This window comes from Podarcis tiliguerta (assembly GCF_965153285.1).
Source record: "Podarcis tiliguerta genome assembly, chromosome: 5".
NCBI classification, from domain to species: Eukaryota; Metazoa; Chordata; class Lepidosauria; order Squamata; family Lacertidae; genus Podarcis; species Podarcis tiliguerta.
The window spans coordinates 25,718,228-25,736,711 of record NC_139538.1 but is presented as its reverse complement, the minus strand read 5'-3'; the positions used below and the strand labels follow the sequence as shown (position 1 = coordinate 25,736,711).

Here is an 18,484-nt window from a genome sequence, read left to right as displayed (position 1 = left end):
AAGCTCACAAAACCCAAGGAATCTCGCATCCGAAGGAAGGCATTTTGTACAATTTCATATTTGTGTGAAGGTTATTACCTCTCAGTAGGTTCATTTCAGCTTTAAAGCTAATAAAATGTTTATGTTACAGTACTTCAGCTGTCATCGACCAGCTCTATTATGTAGCAGAGAATGTTCATGAATACACAGTTCTAAACTTTGGAAGAAATTATTCTGAGGGTGCTTAAAAACTGAATGAGTTTATAGGAACTCTCTCCTTAGACAGATACAGAGCAGACAGAAAATGCCGTCATCCCGTCTATTATTGTGTCTGGAATAACACTGTAATAAAGAATTAAGTTGCAGTTACATTCCCTCCCCCAGAGTGCATTACTAACCCTCTGAAACAGGGAACTGGTTCTCCAAATAAGCTGTAGAAAAAACACTTTGCAAATTTCATGTTCCTCATCCATGGACTTCCTTTACTTTCATACTGATTTTCCAGCACACAATTCTAACTGCAACTAATACCATTAAAGGCAGAGCAAAATACAGAGTGTGCTTTTCTTTACAAATATGGAAGCAAGCTGATATTTGCAGTTTTCTCCCAGCCTGGAATTTGATAAATCTCGATGGCATCCCTGTAGCTTTTTCCAAACATTTACCATGTGTGTGTAGACAGGAACTAAACCAAGCAGAAGAGCCATAATTTAACAAATAATCAACCATTTTGCCTGATTTGGGCACAGCAAAACTCTATACCTTTACTGAAAAAACTCCTGCTTCTGTTCCTAACCAAAACAAGGCTCTTCCAACATTTGATTCTAATGTACCACCAGTGGCGTAGCGTGGGTTGTCAGCACCCGGGGCAAGGCAAGTAATTTGCGCCCCCCCCCCCGCTGCACTGTCCCTCCCCCAGATAGTCCCTCGCTCTCTCTCCGCACCGCACCGCACGCCTGGCACCCTCCCCTCCACAGTGGGTGGCGACCCGGCGGCTCGGATCGGATTCGCACAGCCAGCACTGCAGTGAGAGAAAGTGAGTGAGCTAGGTAGGGCAGAGAGCTGCGAGTGTGAGCGCCCCCCCCCCCAGATGTTGCGCCCGGTGCGGTCGGCCCCCCTGCACCCCCCACGCTATGCCACTGTGTATCACCACTCGGTCCTTGGGGCTAACAAAGCATTGTTCCATATGCAACGCTCTTCCATCACATAAGGGAGAGATGGGGAGCCTATGGTTGAAGGTTGCATTAGCCTAATTTCATGCAGGTGCCGAGAACCCAGAAAAAAGGAGAGAAGATGAGAGGATGATCAAGCAATCTCTCACATATTGTGCATTTTTAAGGCATATTTACTTAGGCCTTTCACGGGTGCTGTAGACTGGTATCGGTGGCACCACATTGGTGACCCCTGTAAGGGCTTCCCTCAGTCACAGCCAAATTCCAAAGAAAACAGATTCTTCCCTAATAGTCCATTTCTCAAAATGTTTAAAGAAGTTTTATGTGGTTCTGTACATTCACAACTCAAATTCATTTTTTTAAAAAATGATAACCTAAATGGAAAAAAACAATGATAAAATCTGACTGATTTATTCCAATCTAATTTTCATTTTATTTAAGAAAGACAGACAACTGGCAACATTTTCCTTAATTATGGCTTGTTCAAAGGAAGACCTTTATCCTTCCCTTTGATGACATTTCCATTGACATGGAAGCTGAAAGCAGAAGCATACCCCTGAAATAAATACAAGATGTGACTCATTTATTCTGTTTAGAACTGGCAATTTGTATGCCCACAGAACTTCGAATTACAAAGCTCTCCCTACTGCAGATTTAGGGATGAGAGAAGATTAGCCAGAGGCTTTACTTCTGCATTCCCTACCCCCAACATATTCACTTTCTAGAAACAGGAAGACTGAGATTGTCATGGAAAAGCATCTCTCCCAGGGAAACACACTTGCACTCTGAGATGACACATGTCTGTAATGGTTAGACTATATCCATATGTATTTACTGCTCATTTGAATTCACTGCTGCGGATTTCCATGCTTGAGGTAGGAAGGAACTGACAACCCCGAGGATTCATGTTCATTGTACTATTGATTTAATTTTCCTTTGTACTATGCCTTATTTGCTTGATGTATTTCACTGAGGTGCTGCTTGAATTTGCAGATTGTTCTGGTCTGTTGCATTCATTTCTGCCTAAAAGATCCTTTGAGCCTGGTATGCTGTTTGTATTTCGGTCCCACCCACAAAAGGGACGCAGGTGGCACTGTGGTCTAAACCACTGAGCCTCTTGGGCTTGCTGATCAGAAGGTCGGCAGTTCGAATCCGGGTGAGTTCCCATTGCTCTGTCCCAGTTTCTGCCAACCTAGCAGTTCAAAAGTATACCAGTGCAAGTAAATAAATAGGCACCCTTGCGGCAGGAAGCTAAATGGCATTTCTGTGTGCTCTGGCTTCCGTCACTGTGTTCCATGTGCCAGAAGCAGTTAAGTCATGCTGGCCACATGCCCTGGAAAGCTGTCTGCGGACAAACGCCGGCTCCTTCAGCCTGAAAGTGAGATGAGCGCCACACCCCATAGTTGCCTTTGACTGGACTTAACCATCCAGGGGTCCTTTAGCTTTAACCCATCCACAAAGCAGTATGATCACAAATTACACGACATCTTTCTCAGCTCTGAAGGTTCAATTGTACTTGGCTTGAAACTTGGGTGCACCCTATCATTAAAATTTGGTTCATACAGATTAAGCCTGGTTGACACATCACACTAAACCAAACTATGGCTTAACATGCCCTTACAAGCTCTGGAAGAAGAAATCGTTGCTGCTTTGCCTCGGTCCAGTATATCCGAAGGCGCATCTCCACCCCCATCATTCTACCCGGACACTGAGGTCCAGCATGAGGGCCTTCTGGCGGTTCCCTCACTGCGAGAAGCCAAGTTACAGGGAACCAGGCAGAGGGCCTTCTCAGTAGTGGTGCCCTCCCTGTGGAATGCTATCCCACCAAACGTCAAAGAGAACAACAACAACCAGACTTTTAGAAGGTATCTGAAGGCAGCGTTTAATGGTATTTTAATATTTTTTTGGAAGCCGCCCAGAGTGGCTGAGGAAGCCCAGCCAGATGGGCGGGGTATAAATTATTATTATTATTATTATTATTATTATTAGGCCATTCTGCTGCTGTGAGGTGCTAAACCATGGTTTGATTTAGCAAGTCTTCAGAATGCAGCTCTCCCAGATAAACCATGAACTGCAAACCATAGGTTCAGGCAGCGTGCTACGGGTGTTCCGGTTCAGGCAGCATGCTAAGTCAAGCTATGGTTTAGCGCAGGACAGTGTAACAGCAGATTGACCAGAAGAGGAGGAAAGTTGCCATATTTCAGAAAGTGAAAATCCAGACACAAAAGTTGTTGAGCTATGGGTTGCCATAGCTCTGGATTTTCCTGGACATTTAAGCAATTTCTGCATGGACACTGCTCCTGAAGGCTGAACCAGGCCTAAAAGATGGCCATAAATTTATCTGTAGCAGGGGAAGGGTAATGGTTTAGCAGCAATGCATACATTGCATGGTCTGGCTTGCATAAAGTCTTTGTTTCATTCCCTGCCATTTCCAGTTAAAAGGCCCTCTGGTAGCAGAGCTGTGAAATATATCTTTCTACATTCCTCTGTGGATGCAAAGAGAGGATTCCGCTTCAAGTCTGGCTCAGGATTTTAATTTTATGTGCCGTTAAATCCAGAGCAATTCTGGCAGGCAACCAAGTACTGATTCTTGAATGGTGCAGCGGCTAAACTGAATTTAAAGTTCATAAGTTAGGATCACACTCCATATCTCCATGCAATGTGAGGTCACTTTTTGGAAGGCAGCCAGGAAAGCCAATATGCCTCATGGTATTTTATATATATCAAGCTAAATAATCAGGATTTTAATAAAAGACAGATTTAATATATCCTGGGTATTGCTTTTCTTACTATTTAAAGGGGGTGGGGAGTGAACATTTGCTTTTTCTTTAGCATGAATCCCATCTAGGTTCACTTTTGCCTGTGTATTTCATGGAATATCATGTTACATATTTGTTCACTGGAACCTTGGGTTGCGGACATAATCCACGACGGAGGCACGTCCACAACCTGCAGCGTTCGTAACCTGCAGCTCTGCGTGATGCGATTTGGCGCTTCTGCCATGCCACTCTCCAGGCCACAGCCCTCAATGGCCAGTTCTGTGCCCTCCTTGAGTGTCTACATTGGCTCCCAGTATGCTTCCAAGCACAATTCAAAGTGTTGGTGCTGACCTAAACGGCCTCGCCCCAGTATGCCTGAAGGAATGTCTCCACCCCCATTGTTCAGCCCGGACACTGAGGTCCAGCTCTGAGGGCCTTCTGGCAGTTCCCTCACTGCGAGATATGAGCTTACAGGAAACCAGGCAGAGGGCCTTCTTGGTAGTGGCACCTGCCATGTGGAACGCCCTCCCATCAGATGTCAAGGAAGTAAACAACTATCTGACTTTCAGAAGACATCTGAAGGCAGCCCTGTTTAGGGAAGTTTGTAATGTTTGATGTTTTATTCTGTTTTTAATATTTTGTTGGAAGCCACCCAGAGTGGCTGGGGAAACCCAGTCAGATGGGCAGGGTATGTATGTATGTATTATTATTATTATTATTATTATTATTATTATTATTATTATGCTTGGGTGCAATGTGTCCTAGAGCTGTAATCATGCTTTTCGCTTGCCTGTATGGAAGACTGAGAGTTTTGTGTATGCAGGTGTGTGTGTGTGTGTGTGTGTGTGTGTGTGTGTGGAAACACCAGGCATTTTTATGGATGCAAAGTAACCCACTGCAAAAATGTAAAGTCACTCCTTTTTTTGCTCCACCCACTATGCACCTCTGGCATGAGCCCTCACTGGAAGAGAATGAGGCCCCCGTTGATAAGGGGTTCCAGCCACCGATGCAGAGCAAGCCTACATTTGGGTAATTTTTGCAAATCAGATACTGAGCAAGGTGCTTAAGGATTTGCCCAAAAGCGCACACCCCTATTAAGAACCAACAGACATGCCATGTCTTTTAGTGGAGAAAATGGGAAGGAATGCAAAACAGACCTTACATGGTCATCCCACAGTCAGTACTATCATGGGTTTATGTGTTCATAAACATGAAAGTTGTTTACTCAGATCTGTCTACGCGTATATAGCAAGACTGACGAATGTGAGCTACTTCTGCACTGACTAACAAACGAAACAGAAAATGTTCAAATCAAATGCAGGGCTTATAAGGCTGAGCGTGGAAAAACACTCTACCAGAACATATTCTTTCCCTGGCAGGAATCTGAAGCGAACGGTGTATACTCCTAAATTATCAACGGCAAAATATGGTGCCTTCTTCCTTCTCTGTCCTGCAACCTGCCTAGAATCCTATAACTCATCCCACATATCTAGTATAGAGTGGTGATAGCTTATTCAGGACTATACCTTTGGATATGAATACATTAGCAAAGAGACAAGGCTGTTTATAATGCCTTGGAATCCAACATATAGATAAAATGGAAAGGGGAGATCAGGTACATTACCTTGAGCTTCTTTGAGGAAAAGTGGGATATATTGTAAAAATGAATGAATACTACATTACAATTCAAATTTGTTATAACATAACATAAAACGTGGCTGTGTTTTATTTTAGGACAGAATTATAGTGGCCACTAGGTCTATCTTGCATTTAAAGCACCATTATACCACTTTGAACAAACAGAGCTTGCCACAAAATAATCCTGGGATGTTCAGAGTGCTGAGAGTTGTTTGGTGACCCCTATCCCATTCACAGAGCTACAATTCCTGGTTTAGCAATCAATCCCTCTTCCCAGGAAACTCTGGAAACAGTAGCTCCATGAGGAAAGTAGGGGTCTCCTAACAACTCTCAGCATCTTTAACAAACTTGCAGTTCCTTCTAATTTTTTGTGGGGAGCCATGACTGGTGCCATAGTGCTTTAAATGTATGGTGCACAGATGGCCTTAGTTGTGGGAGACCTCTAAGTTAGTCATTCTTAGATTTACACAAAGAAGGCCACGTCTCTGCAGTACAATGATTTAACTATTTTGTTTCGTGTTAAACATGTGGATCACTGATGTTAGACAAGCTTTAAATCTGTCAGGATTTTAAATCAAGCCAGCTTAACAAGGAGCATATTATCTGAAAAATGTACATTTTAGCAGCTTACTGGGTTGGAAATAAATTGCTGGCACACAGCTGCATTCCAAATATTAAAATATGACCTTCAGTTTCCTACCCACTCCCATGTTTACAGAACTGCCTTGTGAAGAGTAAGTCCCAAAAGGTGGGCAAGAAATTCATTTGGGTTTGTACCCAATGGGTTGTGTGCATGGGATACAGCTCACACAACTGATTTCTCTTTTCCCCATCTCTCCCTATCACCATGGCACCATCCCAAAATCTTCAGAGGGTTGATGAGGGGTTCCCCCTGAGAATAAGGGATTGTGTCACATGGGGCTGCCATGGAAGTGGACAGTTGACTGAAGAGGTTTGCAGCAAAATCCTTTCAACCATATTCAGATGATTTCTCTCTCCCACCTCAGACAGGTTTTCTTTTGGGAAGGGGTACAGGAGGAAGAAAAAGATGGATTGAATGAGTTGGCTTCCAATTGTACAACCAATGGATACAACCTTTGATCATTAATAATAAGTAACATACAGAATAAACACACTCCTACAACAAACATACTCCTACCCAGTTCGTGTATTTTGCAGGGGCCCAGATCTAGGATAAGAATTGAAGGAACAGTTCCTTCGCCCTTTTCAGAGCAAGCAAGATGTGATGCAGGGACCACAGTCATAGACACAAGAGCCTATTTTGGAAGAAGCAGGGATTTATGAATTAGACCTAAGCAAATATAACAGGCAAGGCGCATACACACCCATACCATTTCCATGCAATGCAGATCCTCTGCCAGAAATTGTTTATTTATTTATCACATTTATAGATCGCCCTGCATCCAAAGATCACAAACACAAACTACATAACAACAAAACAAAAAATGCAAGCCAATACACTGCACAGACACATTTAAAAGGCCATAGTATTGTGCATGTGAACTGCCATCCAAAAGAGAAACGTCAGTGGGGTATGCGTTTACATCTGTAAAGCAATACTAAGAACTCATTCCATTTGCATACCTAGAGGACAAATCATGTCCTAATCACGGAGGGCATGTGTTGCAGTGTGATCACCAAGACTGACCTCACCGTTTGTGTGGTGGGATCGTTTGGATAGCCACAATAACCCAATTGGGTCCCTCGGTTGCTGAGGTAATTCTGGCCAATGGGGTTGAGAGAATTTGCATCCGGGGGACCTACTTATACCGCTCCATGTTGCCTCTTAGCGCCTCGTGCATCGGATCACCTGCCCACCCTCCCTATATTTAGGGTCTTGCTATGCCATTGTGGGTCATCTGCTTTTGGGACAGGGGCCCGGTAGGAATTTTCCCATTTGGTTGATTGGCTGGTGCCACTTGAGTTTCTCCTGCCGCGTAGCAAATCGTCACAACTTTGTAAGGTTTGGTGGTTAGACATTGGTTCAAGGTGTGGTGGAGGGGAGATTGTCACACCTGCCACTCCCAATGTGTGATAGGGTATTCCGTTAAAGGAATCCAGGTGCTCGCCATGCTTTTGTCTGATCCCCTTCCAGGGGTTAGGGCCACACCAGAGCACCTGGGAGCATTTTGGGGTGAGGTTGTGTCTGTGGTAGGACCAATGATCCCCCAGTATGTTTACTCTTATTGACTTCTGCCGGTGTCCAGTTGTCAGTGCTGCCCTGCTGGAGATGTAGGTGCAGCTAGTCAAACTAATGCCTAAGCAAACCACTCACATTCTGTAATCAATAAAGTTGTGGCCAAAATTATGCCAATAATCTTAAACTAATACAGTGATACCTCAGGTTAAGTACTTAATTCATTCCGGAGGTCCGTTCTTAACCTGAAGCACCACTTTAGCTAATGGGGCCTCCCGCTGCCGCTGCGCCGCAGCTGCACGATTTCTGTTCTTATCCTGAAGCAAAATTCTTAACTATTTCTGGGTTAGCGGAGTCTGTAACCTGAAGCATATGTAACCTGAGGCGTATGTAACCCGAGATACCACTGTATTGGTGACAACTGTGTCTTTCTTTGGGAGGTCTTCACATGCAATGAATGTTTCAAGTAACGGACGAAATAGCTTCTGCTCTACTCAGAGCCAATGCAGCGCCAGCATTGCAAGCTATCAGTTACACGTATGCTCAAGCACTGATCTTAATTCTTCTGGGGTGCAACATCTGAGGAAATAGATAATTTTAGATAAGCACATCATTTGCTGCTACTGCTTATTGCAGTTGCAGCTCCACATTGTATCAATGAAACATCTACTGTACGGCTGAGAAAGTTCAATCCCGGGTGCTGAAAGTGGCCCTCCAAAAATCATTATCTGGCCCTTGGGATTGTCCCCATGTCACATCCTTTTCCAGCCTTGCTCTGCACTCTTTCTGAATGCTTTTCCCTAGCTGGAATAAGTCTTTGAACTGAGATCATGCCTCTTATTTTCCTGGATGCCTGAAAATTCAGTTTGACTTTTGTGTGGCTGTAATGTAGCCTACTAGAAAAAGAAAAGAGGTAATGAGGCACATCTGTTGTGCCACCCACTTCTGCCTCTGGGTTTGCTGACCACTGTCCTGCCACCACTGCCACGACCACAAAGTCTGCCACGAGGAAATGGAGACCTCCGGCTGAAAAAGGTTTCCCACCTTTTAGTTACAGTGTAAGTGGCGAACATCCTTGAAATGTGGGTTGATATGATTAATGGTTATCCCTGATATAGCTTCCAAAGCTAGCTCAAATACCACGCACATGCCAGCATTGGCACAATAGTTCTTTGTATTGGCTCTGCATTGATCAGAAGCATGACCGGAAACACCCAAAATTATCAGTGTCAGGCACTTAGCATCAATTATATTCTGCAGCTAGCATTGGAGACAAATAGCTCCAAAAGGAGTGAGAAACCTTGCCAAGCCACATCTTGCCTTCCCTTTCCCCACTTAGGCATGCTGAAGTCATGGTGCTGAGTTAAAGTAAATAAGCTACAGTTCTCTGGTGAACACTGCAATTACACACTGGCAATTTAGATCCCACATATATTGCATCATAAGCCCAGTACATACTACCCCAACAGGAAATTGAATAAATCCATGTATGCAATAGCCAAATGTGTGTTTTCATAACCTTTTGTGCTTTCAAAAGCTACATCCGTAAAGTCGCAAAAATACCATACGAATGTAAGGCTATTATATGGAGTCAGACTACTGGCCCATCTAGCCAGTGTTGTGTGCCCTGATTGGCAGCGGGTTTCCAAGGACTAAGATTTGTGAATTTTAACTGAAGATGCCATGACTGGACCTGTGACCTTCTACATGCAAACCTTATATTCTTACCTTGTGAGTTCCCGTAACTAAATCTGAAGCCAGATATTTCAGTAACATTTCCAAGCACAGAAAAATGAACCACCAGGAAATTACTGTTTTGGCCCAAGTGTCTCTTTGGGTCTGGAGGGGGTGGATAAGACTGGAACTGTCAGACAACCAGTTCCAGTACCAACACACGGTTTGTTTGGCCTAGTGAGGTACAAAGACCTTGACTTCAACTTTGCCGCCTCTGCTCAGAAGCCAACAGAACAAGACTAACATCGCTGCTGCATTCTTCGTTTAACATTCTGTTCTGTGTTTGTTTTTTAAACAATCAATATGACTACAGTTTCAGCAACTGGCATCACTTTTACAAAGCGAGAAGAGTTTACTGGCACAGAAAGCTTTGTGCCCTCAAGGTATTTTCTTCTCCTTTTTACAGGGCCAGCTGTTTAAACAGCAGCTGTGAAGCAAGATCCCCAGAACACTTCAAATTACTCTTTTAGCGCCCAGTTTATTGACTTTTGACCGGGAGTATTTTTGTCTGCTTTCACATTGATACTTGATTACTCACCCAGCCAGACATTTTCCTTTTCACTCTCTTCCTTGCCTCTCTCACTTCACTCTAATGTCACACATATTGGCTAAATCATAGTTAAGATGTGAATGGAGTACTCACAGAATCATGCAGCAACCAGATGCATAAGAAGCCACCTCAGACCTTAGTCAGAACATTGATCCATTGAGCCCAGTATTGTCTACACAGACTGGCAGCACCCCTTCACAGTTTCAGGAGTCTTTCCCCTGGAGAACCCGGGACCTACCACTGAGTTATTATAGATACAGATCTATGGAGGCAGCAACTTTTGAAGAATACAAAAGCACTACAGTTCTCCTGTATCTCAGTGTGTCAGTGATGCATTAGAAGTGAAAAGGTTTTTTCTTCCTATAGTAGATGACATAAAAGGGATCTCTTCTCGCATGCTCCCTGCAGCTTGGAAACCACTTCTGAGCTCCAGGAGTGTTATATATTAATTCAATCGCAATCTCAAACCTTTATTGGCATATAGACAAAATTCCAAAAGGTTACGTATTATAAAGTCACACACTGCATCTAACAATTAAAATACTGTGGTATAACATTCACAAATGTGCATTAATAAAACACCTACGTAAGTGGGATTGGCAATGTGTTATGGCCCAATCCATGCCATCCATGCTCTTTGTACATGCTTTTAGACCAGAGTTCAAAACCCCACTCATCTATGAAGCTTGGACCAATCACTGTCTATCAGCCAAACCTACCTCACAGAGTTGTTGTAAATATAAAAGGGAGAGAGACAGCTACTTGGAGGAAAGTTAAGATATAGATGTAAAATAATAAAATCACACTAACCAATCTGTCTGCCAACTACTGCCATCTGTAGGGCAATAGGCCCTTCCTATGACTTATTCATGCCACTCATTTTGTTAAAGTTATGGTGAATCTACATGGTTTAATTGTATGCTGTGCTCTTTGCTTATATTTTGGTAAATTGTCTCACTGTTGTTGCTAGCCACCTTGAGTACAGGAAAAATAAACTACAAAATACTTTAATTAATAGTTATCTAAATGAAAATGGGCTGTTTTCAGTTACAAATTGCCACATTACCCACAGTGCAAAACAAAATAAGACATTCTTAGTCATATTAAATTGGCTCATGTTCTGCTAACTTTTAAAGTGTCCAGTATTAAACATTTACCTAACAAATTCTACTTTTTTTAAAAAAAAGAGAGCTGCACACATATTCTATACTTGTTCCAACTCTATTATGAATATTCAAAGCCATTTAAAATGCAATGAACACAAAAAACCAATGTTGGTATTTTACAGAAGTGGCAATAGTTTTCTGGATGAAGGAGGAAAACTAAGAGCCTGGTGTGCTTCCAGTCAAGAATCTAAGTCTCTGGAATATAATAGGACTGTTAGTTTAGGTTCACATGCTTCAGCAAAACTTTTTGTGGGTCAGATTGGCACTTGTGCAAGCAACTAGAATAGATAACTGAATTTTGGCATTTCAAAGAGGCAGAATGCAAATCTACTGAAGACACACCAGCTTTCAAGTTCCACTCAATTTTGATCATGTCGAGAGACAGGTATAAGAGACAGCAAGAGAGAAGGAGGTGTAGCTATGCATATAAGTGTGGTTTTATCAATAACCACAAATTATTCCATGTCAGAAATAGATGTGAAGTTTACAAAGGAGACTTTGTAACTCAGTTTTTGCTCTGTTTCTGAGTAGCTTTTCAGGACCAATAAGGTCTCTTCTAACAAACTCTAGCTTTCATAGACTCAAGAGAACTTTTGTCACATAAATCAAAAGTTAAACAGTAATCCCTGAATGTTACGTATCTCTTTTTAATGAATAACACACTTCCTGTAGGTTTTCACATCAATCAAACATGCTCATTTGTTTTAATTGCTATAAGATGGCTTGGACAGAAACCTTTATTATTATGGTTACATCAACATTGAAGGACCTTGTCAATTTGGGATTCACCTCACAATGTGTTTCTCCTCAACCATACAATTGGGGGGGGGGGTTGTATAAGGAAAGTTCTTTGTAGCTTAAACGCTGCTCAAATCAGACTTAGAGGCATTTTATTATGTATGAATAGGATATAAATTATGCAGAATAAAACAGAACCTACATCAATGTCCGTCTCATTAGATTTTGAAACGTCTGATCAATGGCAAAGAAGTGTATGTAAAACAACTCAGAAAATTAAACAAGGATTAAAACTGGAGTCTGTTATTAACAATCCCTGCAATGTCTGGGGTCCTGGCAGAAGTGGAGTTTGCACATCAGGAGAGTCTGCTATACATCAGTGAAGATTTTCTTACTGTTTATGTTAACCAGAATCCACTATTATTATTTTTACTCTGTAACATGCATTTTATTAGCACTCCTTCAGCATTCTAGACCATTGACTCTTCATTAAGATGGCTTGAACAGTGCTATTCCATAATAATTTACAAATAATAAATTTGTTTGGGATTAAGTTTTTTACTCCTGTTCTGTTTATTAGCCTGGGATGGACTCCAGGGAGTTACAAAACAACGTCCTGTTCACACAAGAGTTCCTTCTGCCATGGGGGGGGGGGACATGTGTTGGGGGGGTTATTAACAAATCTCATGCACAACTCCCCCCACATACAGAATCTGCCTGTATATGTGTACAGCCCTAAAATCTGTAAACTTCAGTAAAGGGAATGGGCAAATGATGCATCCATGAGACATCTGGATATCTGCACATAGAAGGCAGATTGCAAGCGATGTTGTACATCTGTGCCTGCAGAGATAAGGAGATAGAAGCTGCGCACACGAGTCACTGTTCTGTATTGCCTTCCACAAACGGGACTGTGTGAACCAATAAGTTTTCACTAAGGGTCACATTTCAAGTTGAGGAAGTGATGTGATGTGGCTTTTATGATACATGGGTACCTTGGTTCTCAAATTTAATCCGTTCCAGAAGTCCGTTCCAAAACCAAAGCATTCCAAAACCAAGGTGTGCTTTCCCATAGAAAGTAATGCAAAATGGATTATTCCGTTCCAGACTTTTAAAAACAACCCCTAAAACAGCAATTTAACATGAATTTTACTATCTAACAAGACCATTGATCCATAAAATGAAAGCAATAAACAATGTACTGCAGTCACACAATCAATCAATCAATCCATAAGTAGTTGAACTGGGTTCCACACAGTCTCACACAAAAAAAGCCGCAAAAACAAAAACGCTAAATAAATAGCAAAAACAGACCGACTTCAGTGTAGCACTCAAAATGGATGTGTGACACTCAAATCGGAAGCATAACACACAAAACAGAGCACGTTCGGCTTCCCAAAAAAGTTCACAAACCGGAACACTTACTTCTGGGTATGGAGTGTTTGGTATGCCAAGTTGTTCGAGTAACAAGGCGTTTGAGAACCAAGGTACCACTGTGCAGTGGTACCTCTGGTTACGTACTTAATTGGTTCTGAAGGTCCGTTCTTAACTTGAAACTGTTCTTAACCTGAAGCACTACTTTAGCTAATGGGGCCTCCTGCTGTTGCTGTGCTGCCATTGCCCGATCTCTGTTCTTATCCTGAAGCAAAGTTCTTAACCCGAGGTACTATTTCTGGGTTAGCGAAGAGTGTAACCTGAAGCGTATGTAACCCGAGGTACCACTGTACTTATATAAGCCCTTAGACAAGTTATGTGGTTGAGCGGAGAAGCGATTGCCCTAAAAGTATTTTAGAGAAGGAGAAATAAAGCTTACAAATGCTATTATTCCTTATAAGACACAGTACTCACAATAGTGAGTAATCAGACAAACTACATTACATGCAAACTACATTACATTACATGCAAACTATATTACATGCAATCAGGCACACCAATTCTATGGGGATGAGGCCTCCACAGCCCCCCTCCCAATTCCAGAAGGATGGGGCTCGGTCCCAATCTTGAGGGGGCAGAGGAGACCTGATGGGAAGTCGCCCCATGCCATATATCATCAGGAGGTGCAGCACAGCCTGGTCAGAATCACCCCAGGCAGCACAGCACTGGGAGGTGCCATGCAGAGCAGCACGGCCTTGAGTGCAAATGTTGCATTGGGAAGAGCTTCTTCAACCAAGCAATGGGTACAAAAAATGCATATGCTGAAGTAAAGTGTGCCTTAAAAGTTATATATTGGTGAAAATAAAATTTTGAAAAGGCATCATATAAGGGGAAATTGTTTTGCAAAAAATGGGTATATTAGGCAAAATTGCATATCAACATGTGTAGATTATGAGATAATGTGCAGAAAAATACTGATGAATTTTCATGAAGACTTTAAAAAAAAACAAGCCACAAAATGATGTGGAAATGTGAAGTTAAGATTGGGGGGAAATGACAAACTGAAAGAAGCAACTGTGTTCCTTCTGTGTGGCAAAACAATCACGGCAGAGTTTTGAAGCGAGCCATTTACTACCTCAAAGGTGTGAATCAAAACTCTGAGCTCTTTTTATTACCATGTGAAAATTATAAATCACAGATTATGGTTGATTTCCCAGGACTGATGCGAGCGAGAGCTGGGAACGCAATCAAAGGCCTGCTCAGGATCCAAGCAAGAAGCAGTGTATGGCAAGCAACATGATGTGTATTTAAAACCAATTGTCTCTTTTGACTGGAAGCACTAGAACACATTACGGGCCCTTTTCTTTAAACAGATTTTATGCATGTCTTTCCTCTTCTGTTTTGCACATTGAGGATTGAATTTCTTTCTGCCTTCCAGCTCCCTGGAACAAGCACTTTACACGACCCAAGGAGCAGAATGTGAACAAGGCTGGGAAGGAAACTGGTTGAAAATCTGGCCAGAAAAAAGGGGGGGCAGGGACACAAAGTAACACCTTTCATGTTTGAGAGACTATCAAATGGAATAATCATGTCTTCCAGGTGCCAGGTCTCTTCCGCCGAGCATCATGACTAACAGTGCAGCTGTATATTGTCTACTCAGGAGTAAGCCCTGCTATGTTCAATGGGGCAAATAGGCAATGGTGTCCCTATGGCGTAAACTCCATTACATACAGTGGGATTTACTTCGCGCAAACATGCACAAGATTGCACAGTAAAATACAGTGGTACCTCAGGTTAAGTACTTTAATTTGTTCCGGAGGTCCATTCTTAACCTGAAACTGTTCTTAACCTGAAGCACCACTTTAGCTAATGGGGCCTCCCACTGCCACCGTGATGCCACCGCACAATTTCTGTTCTCTTCCTGAAGCAAAGTTCTTAACCCGAGGTAATATTTCTGAGTAAGCGGACTATGTAACCTGAAGCGTATGTAACCTGAGGTACTACTGTACTGGAAATGAGAGAAGCTTCTTGTAGGGCAAACAATCACGGTTGTATTTAAGGCTTAGCGGGGAAATAGACATTTCCCAGCGATGCCCAGCTCAGAATTTGCATTTCTATATCGCTTGCCTTCTCAAATGCATCCTAAATATTGATCATCGCCAGTATGAAAGTCATGATTAAACTCTTCACCACAGACAGGAAAAGACGGCTCATAAGGTTACAAGGTGCTTAGAAGTAAGGACTCTTTTAAAGGATTGTTGAGATATCACAAGGATCGTTGGGAACAGGTTTTTCAAGCTTATCACTCACCCACCCCCCAGTAAATTCGGATTAAATTAAGGGGGTACAAGCTGGAATTCTGATGGCAACAGCATTGTGTGTGAATGCTGCAGAGAAAGAAATGAGGAGCACAAACCTCACCCATCTGGAAGTAGCACCCAGTCTCCCTATGCTAACTCTCTATGCATTTTCCCATGTTAAGGAAATTGCCAACCTACATGAGAATGCACACCTAGTGAAAACGGACCTAAGCATCTCGGAGAAACTGTTTTCCTCTTGAAACTTGGAAACTTTGTTTTTGACGTTACTGTATCTCAAACTGACTCCTTTTAAAAGACTCAGCTTCCCAACGTAGAACGCTGCTTGCTGCCTGTAACTTGTGTCTGGGTGGGCGGCCAAGAAAACCTTCGCCAGACGTTTATGTTCCACATGAATGTTACAAGGAAAGTGACAGGGAGAAGGGAAAGAAAGAAACACACACAAAGCATGTGCAACAAATTCAGCACTCAAGAGGCAAGCCAGACCCGCCTGAGAGCTGGGGAAATCAGCTGCAGTTTGAACAACGGGGCTTTTGTCTGAAGATCCCGAAGCGGGGTCTGAATGAGAAGGTATTTTTTTTCGGGGGGGGGGAGGGTCTCACTCCCCGTCTCTCAGAAAGTAACGGACTGGCAAAACTCGCCTTGCAGCAAAAGAAACTCATTTCCCCTAGGGATATTTCCTCTCTCTTCACGAACCCAAGCTAAAGAGAATCCACTTTCAGATTAAAGGGGTGGGGGTAGCGTCACCTTTTAATTTTAATGTAAGAAAATCAGGATTTTCACCAGCAATCCATTCATTTACTCGGTCATAACGTGGACGTAATCAAATGTTAAAGTGTGGGGGGTTTTTTTTGGGGGGGGGATGGGTGGATTTCATATAAAAGTACCGGGGCGCAAATCCACACCCCAGCCCCTCTCTTCTAGAAGTGAACCCGTCTCAGAAATCAACTCGGTCTATGCAACAACTCTGCACATGGCAAGGAACCCTCTCGCCTTCTGCCCTGCTCGCCGCGCGCGCGCTAAGGTTAAGCTTCGCAAAAATAAATGGAGGAGGCCCGGCTCAAATGAAAACGTGGGGGCGTCGGGGAAGCAGGAGCGGGTGCGTCAAGTTACCGGTGGGAATGGGCGATCTCTCGGCCTCGGCGGGGTGGGTCGGCTGCAGGAGATGGATAGCGAAAGCCAAGAGGAGGGCGAGGGGTCCAGCGCTGCTGCCGCCGCTGCTGGCCATCTTCGGCGCTCCAGCCAAGCCGGGAAACGAAGCAGAGCCAAGCAGAAGACCCGGAGAGGCTCTTTCCCTTCTTCCCTCCCTCGCCTGCTCTCCCACCCGCGACAAGAGTCCTGCGAGGCGCTCGGCCGGCTGGCTGGCCCGTTCCCTTGTTCCAAGCGCGTGGGGCCGCCGTGAACTCCAGAAGGGAATTGCTTCGCGGGGGTGGAGATCCTCCAGAAGAAGGGTCGTGATGAAAAAGTGCCGGGAGGAGAAAGAAAGAAAAAGATCCGCTCGATCCACTCGCCGAAGGAGCAGCGAGGAAGCGTTCCGGAAGATGCGATCAGGTGGAGGCAGCGCCGCGGATCCCGCCGCCGTCTGGCCCTCGCTGAAGGGCACCAGGCAAAGGGAGCCGTCGGTGCGCGCTAGAGCCTTTATAAGGCGAGCGGGAGGGGTGGCCGTCGGGGAGCCCCGGGAGCGGCCAGAGGAGAGCTTCTACCCAAAGTGCTGCCGGGTCCTCCCAGCTATTGGCCGGGGGGCTGGCAGGGGAGGGGGAGCAAGCCCGAGGGGTGGGTGGGGTGGGGAAAGGGGTGTCTCCCTCCTTGCGTGTCCCCCAGGCGCGCCTGGACCCTGCCGGTGCGAGGACATCCTCTGGCGCCCTCGCAGGAGCAAATGGGAAGCCTCCGCACATGCTCGGTAGAGACGTGAAGCCCTTGCCCAGACCCGGACTTGGACTTTTGGCAAGCGCCGTCGATCCTATGGCGCCGGGCTGCTTTCCGCATCCTAAGAGGTGCTCTTCTCGGGCTCTGCATCTTTAAGGGGACACGAATGGCGGCGAGCTAACAAGTGACAGCTACTGCCTAGGACGGCGTTGGGACGGAACTGGTTGTCGTGGGATGCTTTAACCGTCGGTTGATGCAGTTACGTTGGTGTTACTTTAGAGGAGCAAAGTAGCGCGTGGAGAAGAATAATAGAATTGCAGAATTGGAAGGGACCCTGAGGATAATCTAGTGCAATGCAGGAATTTGCGGTTGCCCCGTAGGAGAATCGAACCCGCAACCTTGGCATTATCAACACCATGCTCTAACCAAATGAGCTATCCGAGTAGGATGTGCCTGCGTTGCAGAATAAGTACTGTTCACGTAAAATGTGTTGCAAATGATAAGCAGTTGTTACTAGTTATTGTTGCCTCCCCTCCCCCCCTTATGGTTGTTCTAACAGTGCCAAAGATCTCCGACGTTAGTCATACTAAGAGTAGTTGTTGTTTAGTCGTTTAGTCATGTCCGACTCTTCGTGACCCCATGGACCAGAGCACACCAGGCACTCCTGTCTTCCACTGCCTCCCGCAGTTTGGTCAAACTCATGCTGGTAGCTTTGAGAACGCTGTCCAACCATCTCGCCCTCTGTCCTCCCCTTCTCCTTATGTCCTCCATCTTTCCCAACATCAGGGTCTTTTCCAGGGAATCTTCTCTTCCCATGAGGTATTGGAGTCTCAGCTTCAGGACCTGTCCTTCCAGTAAGCACTCAGGGCTGATTTCCTTAAGAATGGATAGGTTTGATCTTCTTGCAGTCCATGGGACTCTCAAGAGTCTCCTCCAGCACCATAATTCAAAAATACTAAGAGTAGACCCATTGAAATCAGTGCATTGATTTCATTGGTTCTAATACAGTATGACCTGCGTGCACACCATATA

The 18,484-nt window shown here is 44.1% G+C and overlaps 1 protein-coding gene across 2 annotated transcripts in view; it reads right to left on the bottom strand.

Annotated features, from left to right (window-relative positions):
* The window catches only part of PLOD2 (procollagen-lysine,2-oxoglutarate 5-dioxygenase 2), a 62,028-nt gene extending 44,547 nt beyond the window's left edge, over window positions 1-17,481 (bottom strand). Inside the window, exon 1 of one of the 2 annotated variants that reach the window (XM_083442687.1) lies at window positions 16,700-17,481. In XM_083442687.1, coding sequence (XP_083298813.1) covers window positions 16,700-16,814 — 115 coding nt within the window. In that variant the 5' untranslated portion in view covers window positions 16,815-17,481. The remainder of the gene's footprint in view (window positions 1-16,699) is intronic. The other variant, XM_083442688.1, reaches the window with a different exon arrangement.
* Between the last annotated feature and the right edge of the window lie 1,003 nt (window positions 17,482-18,484).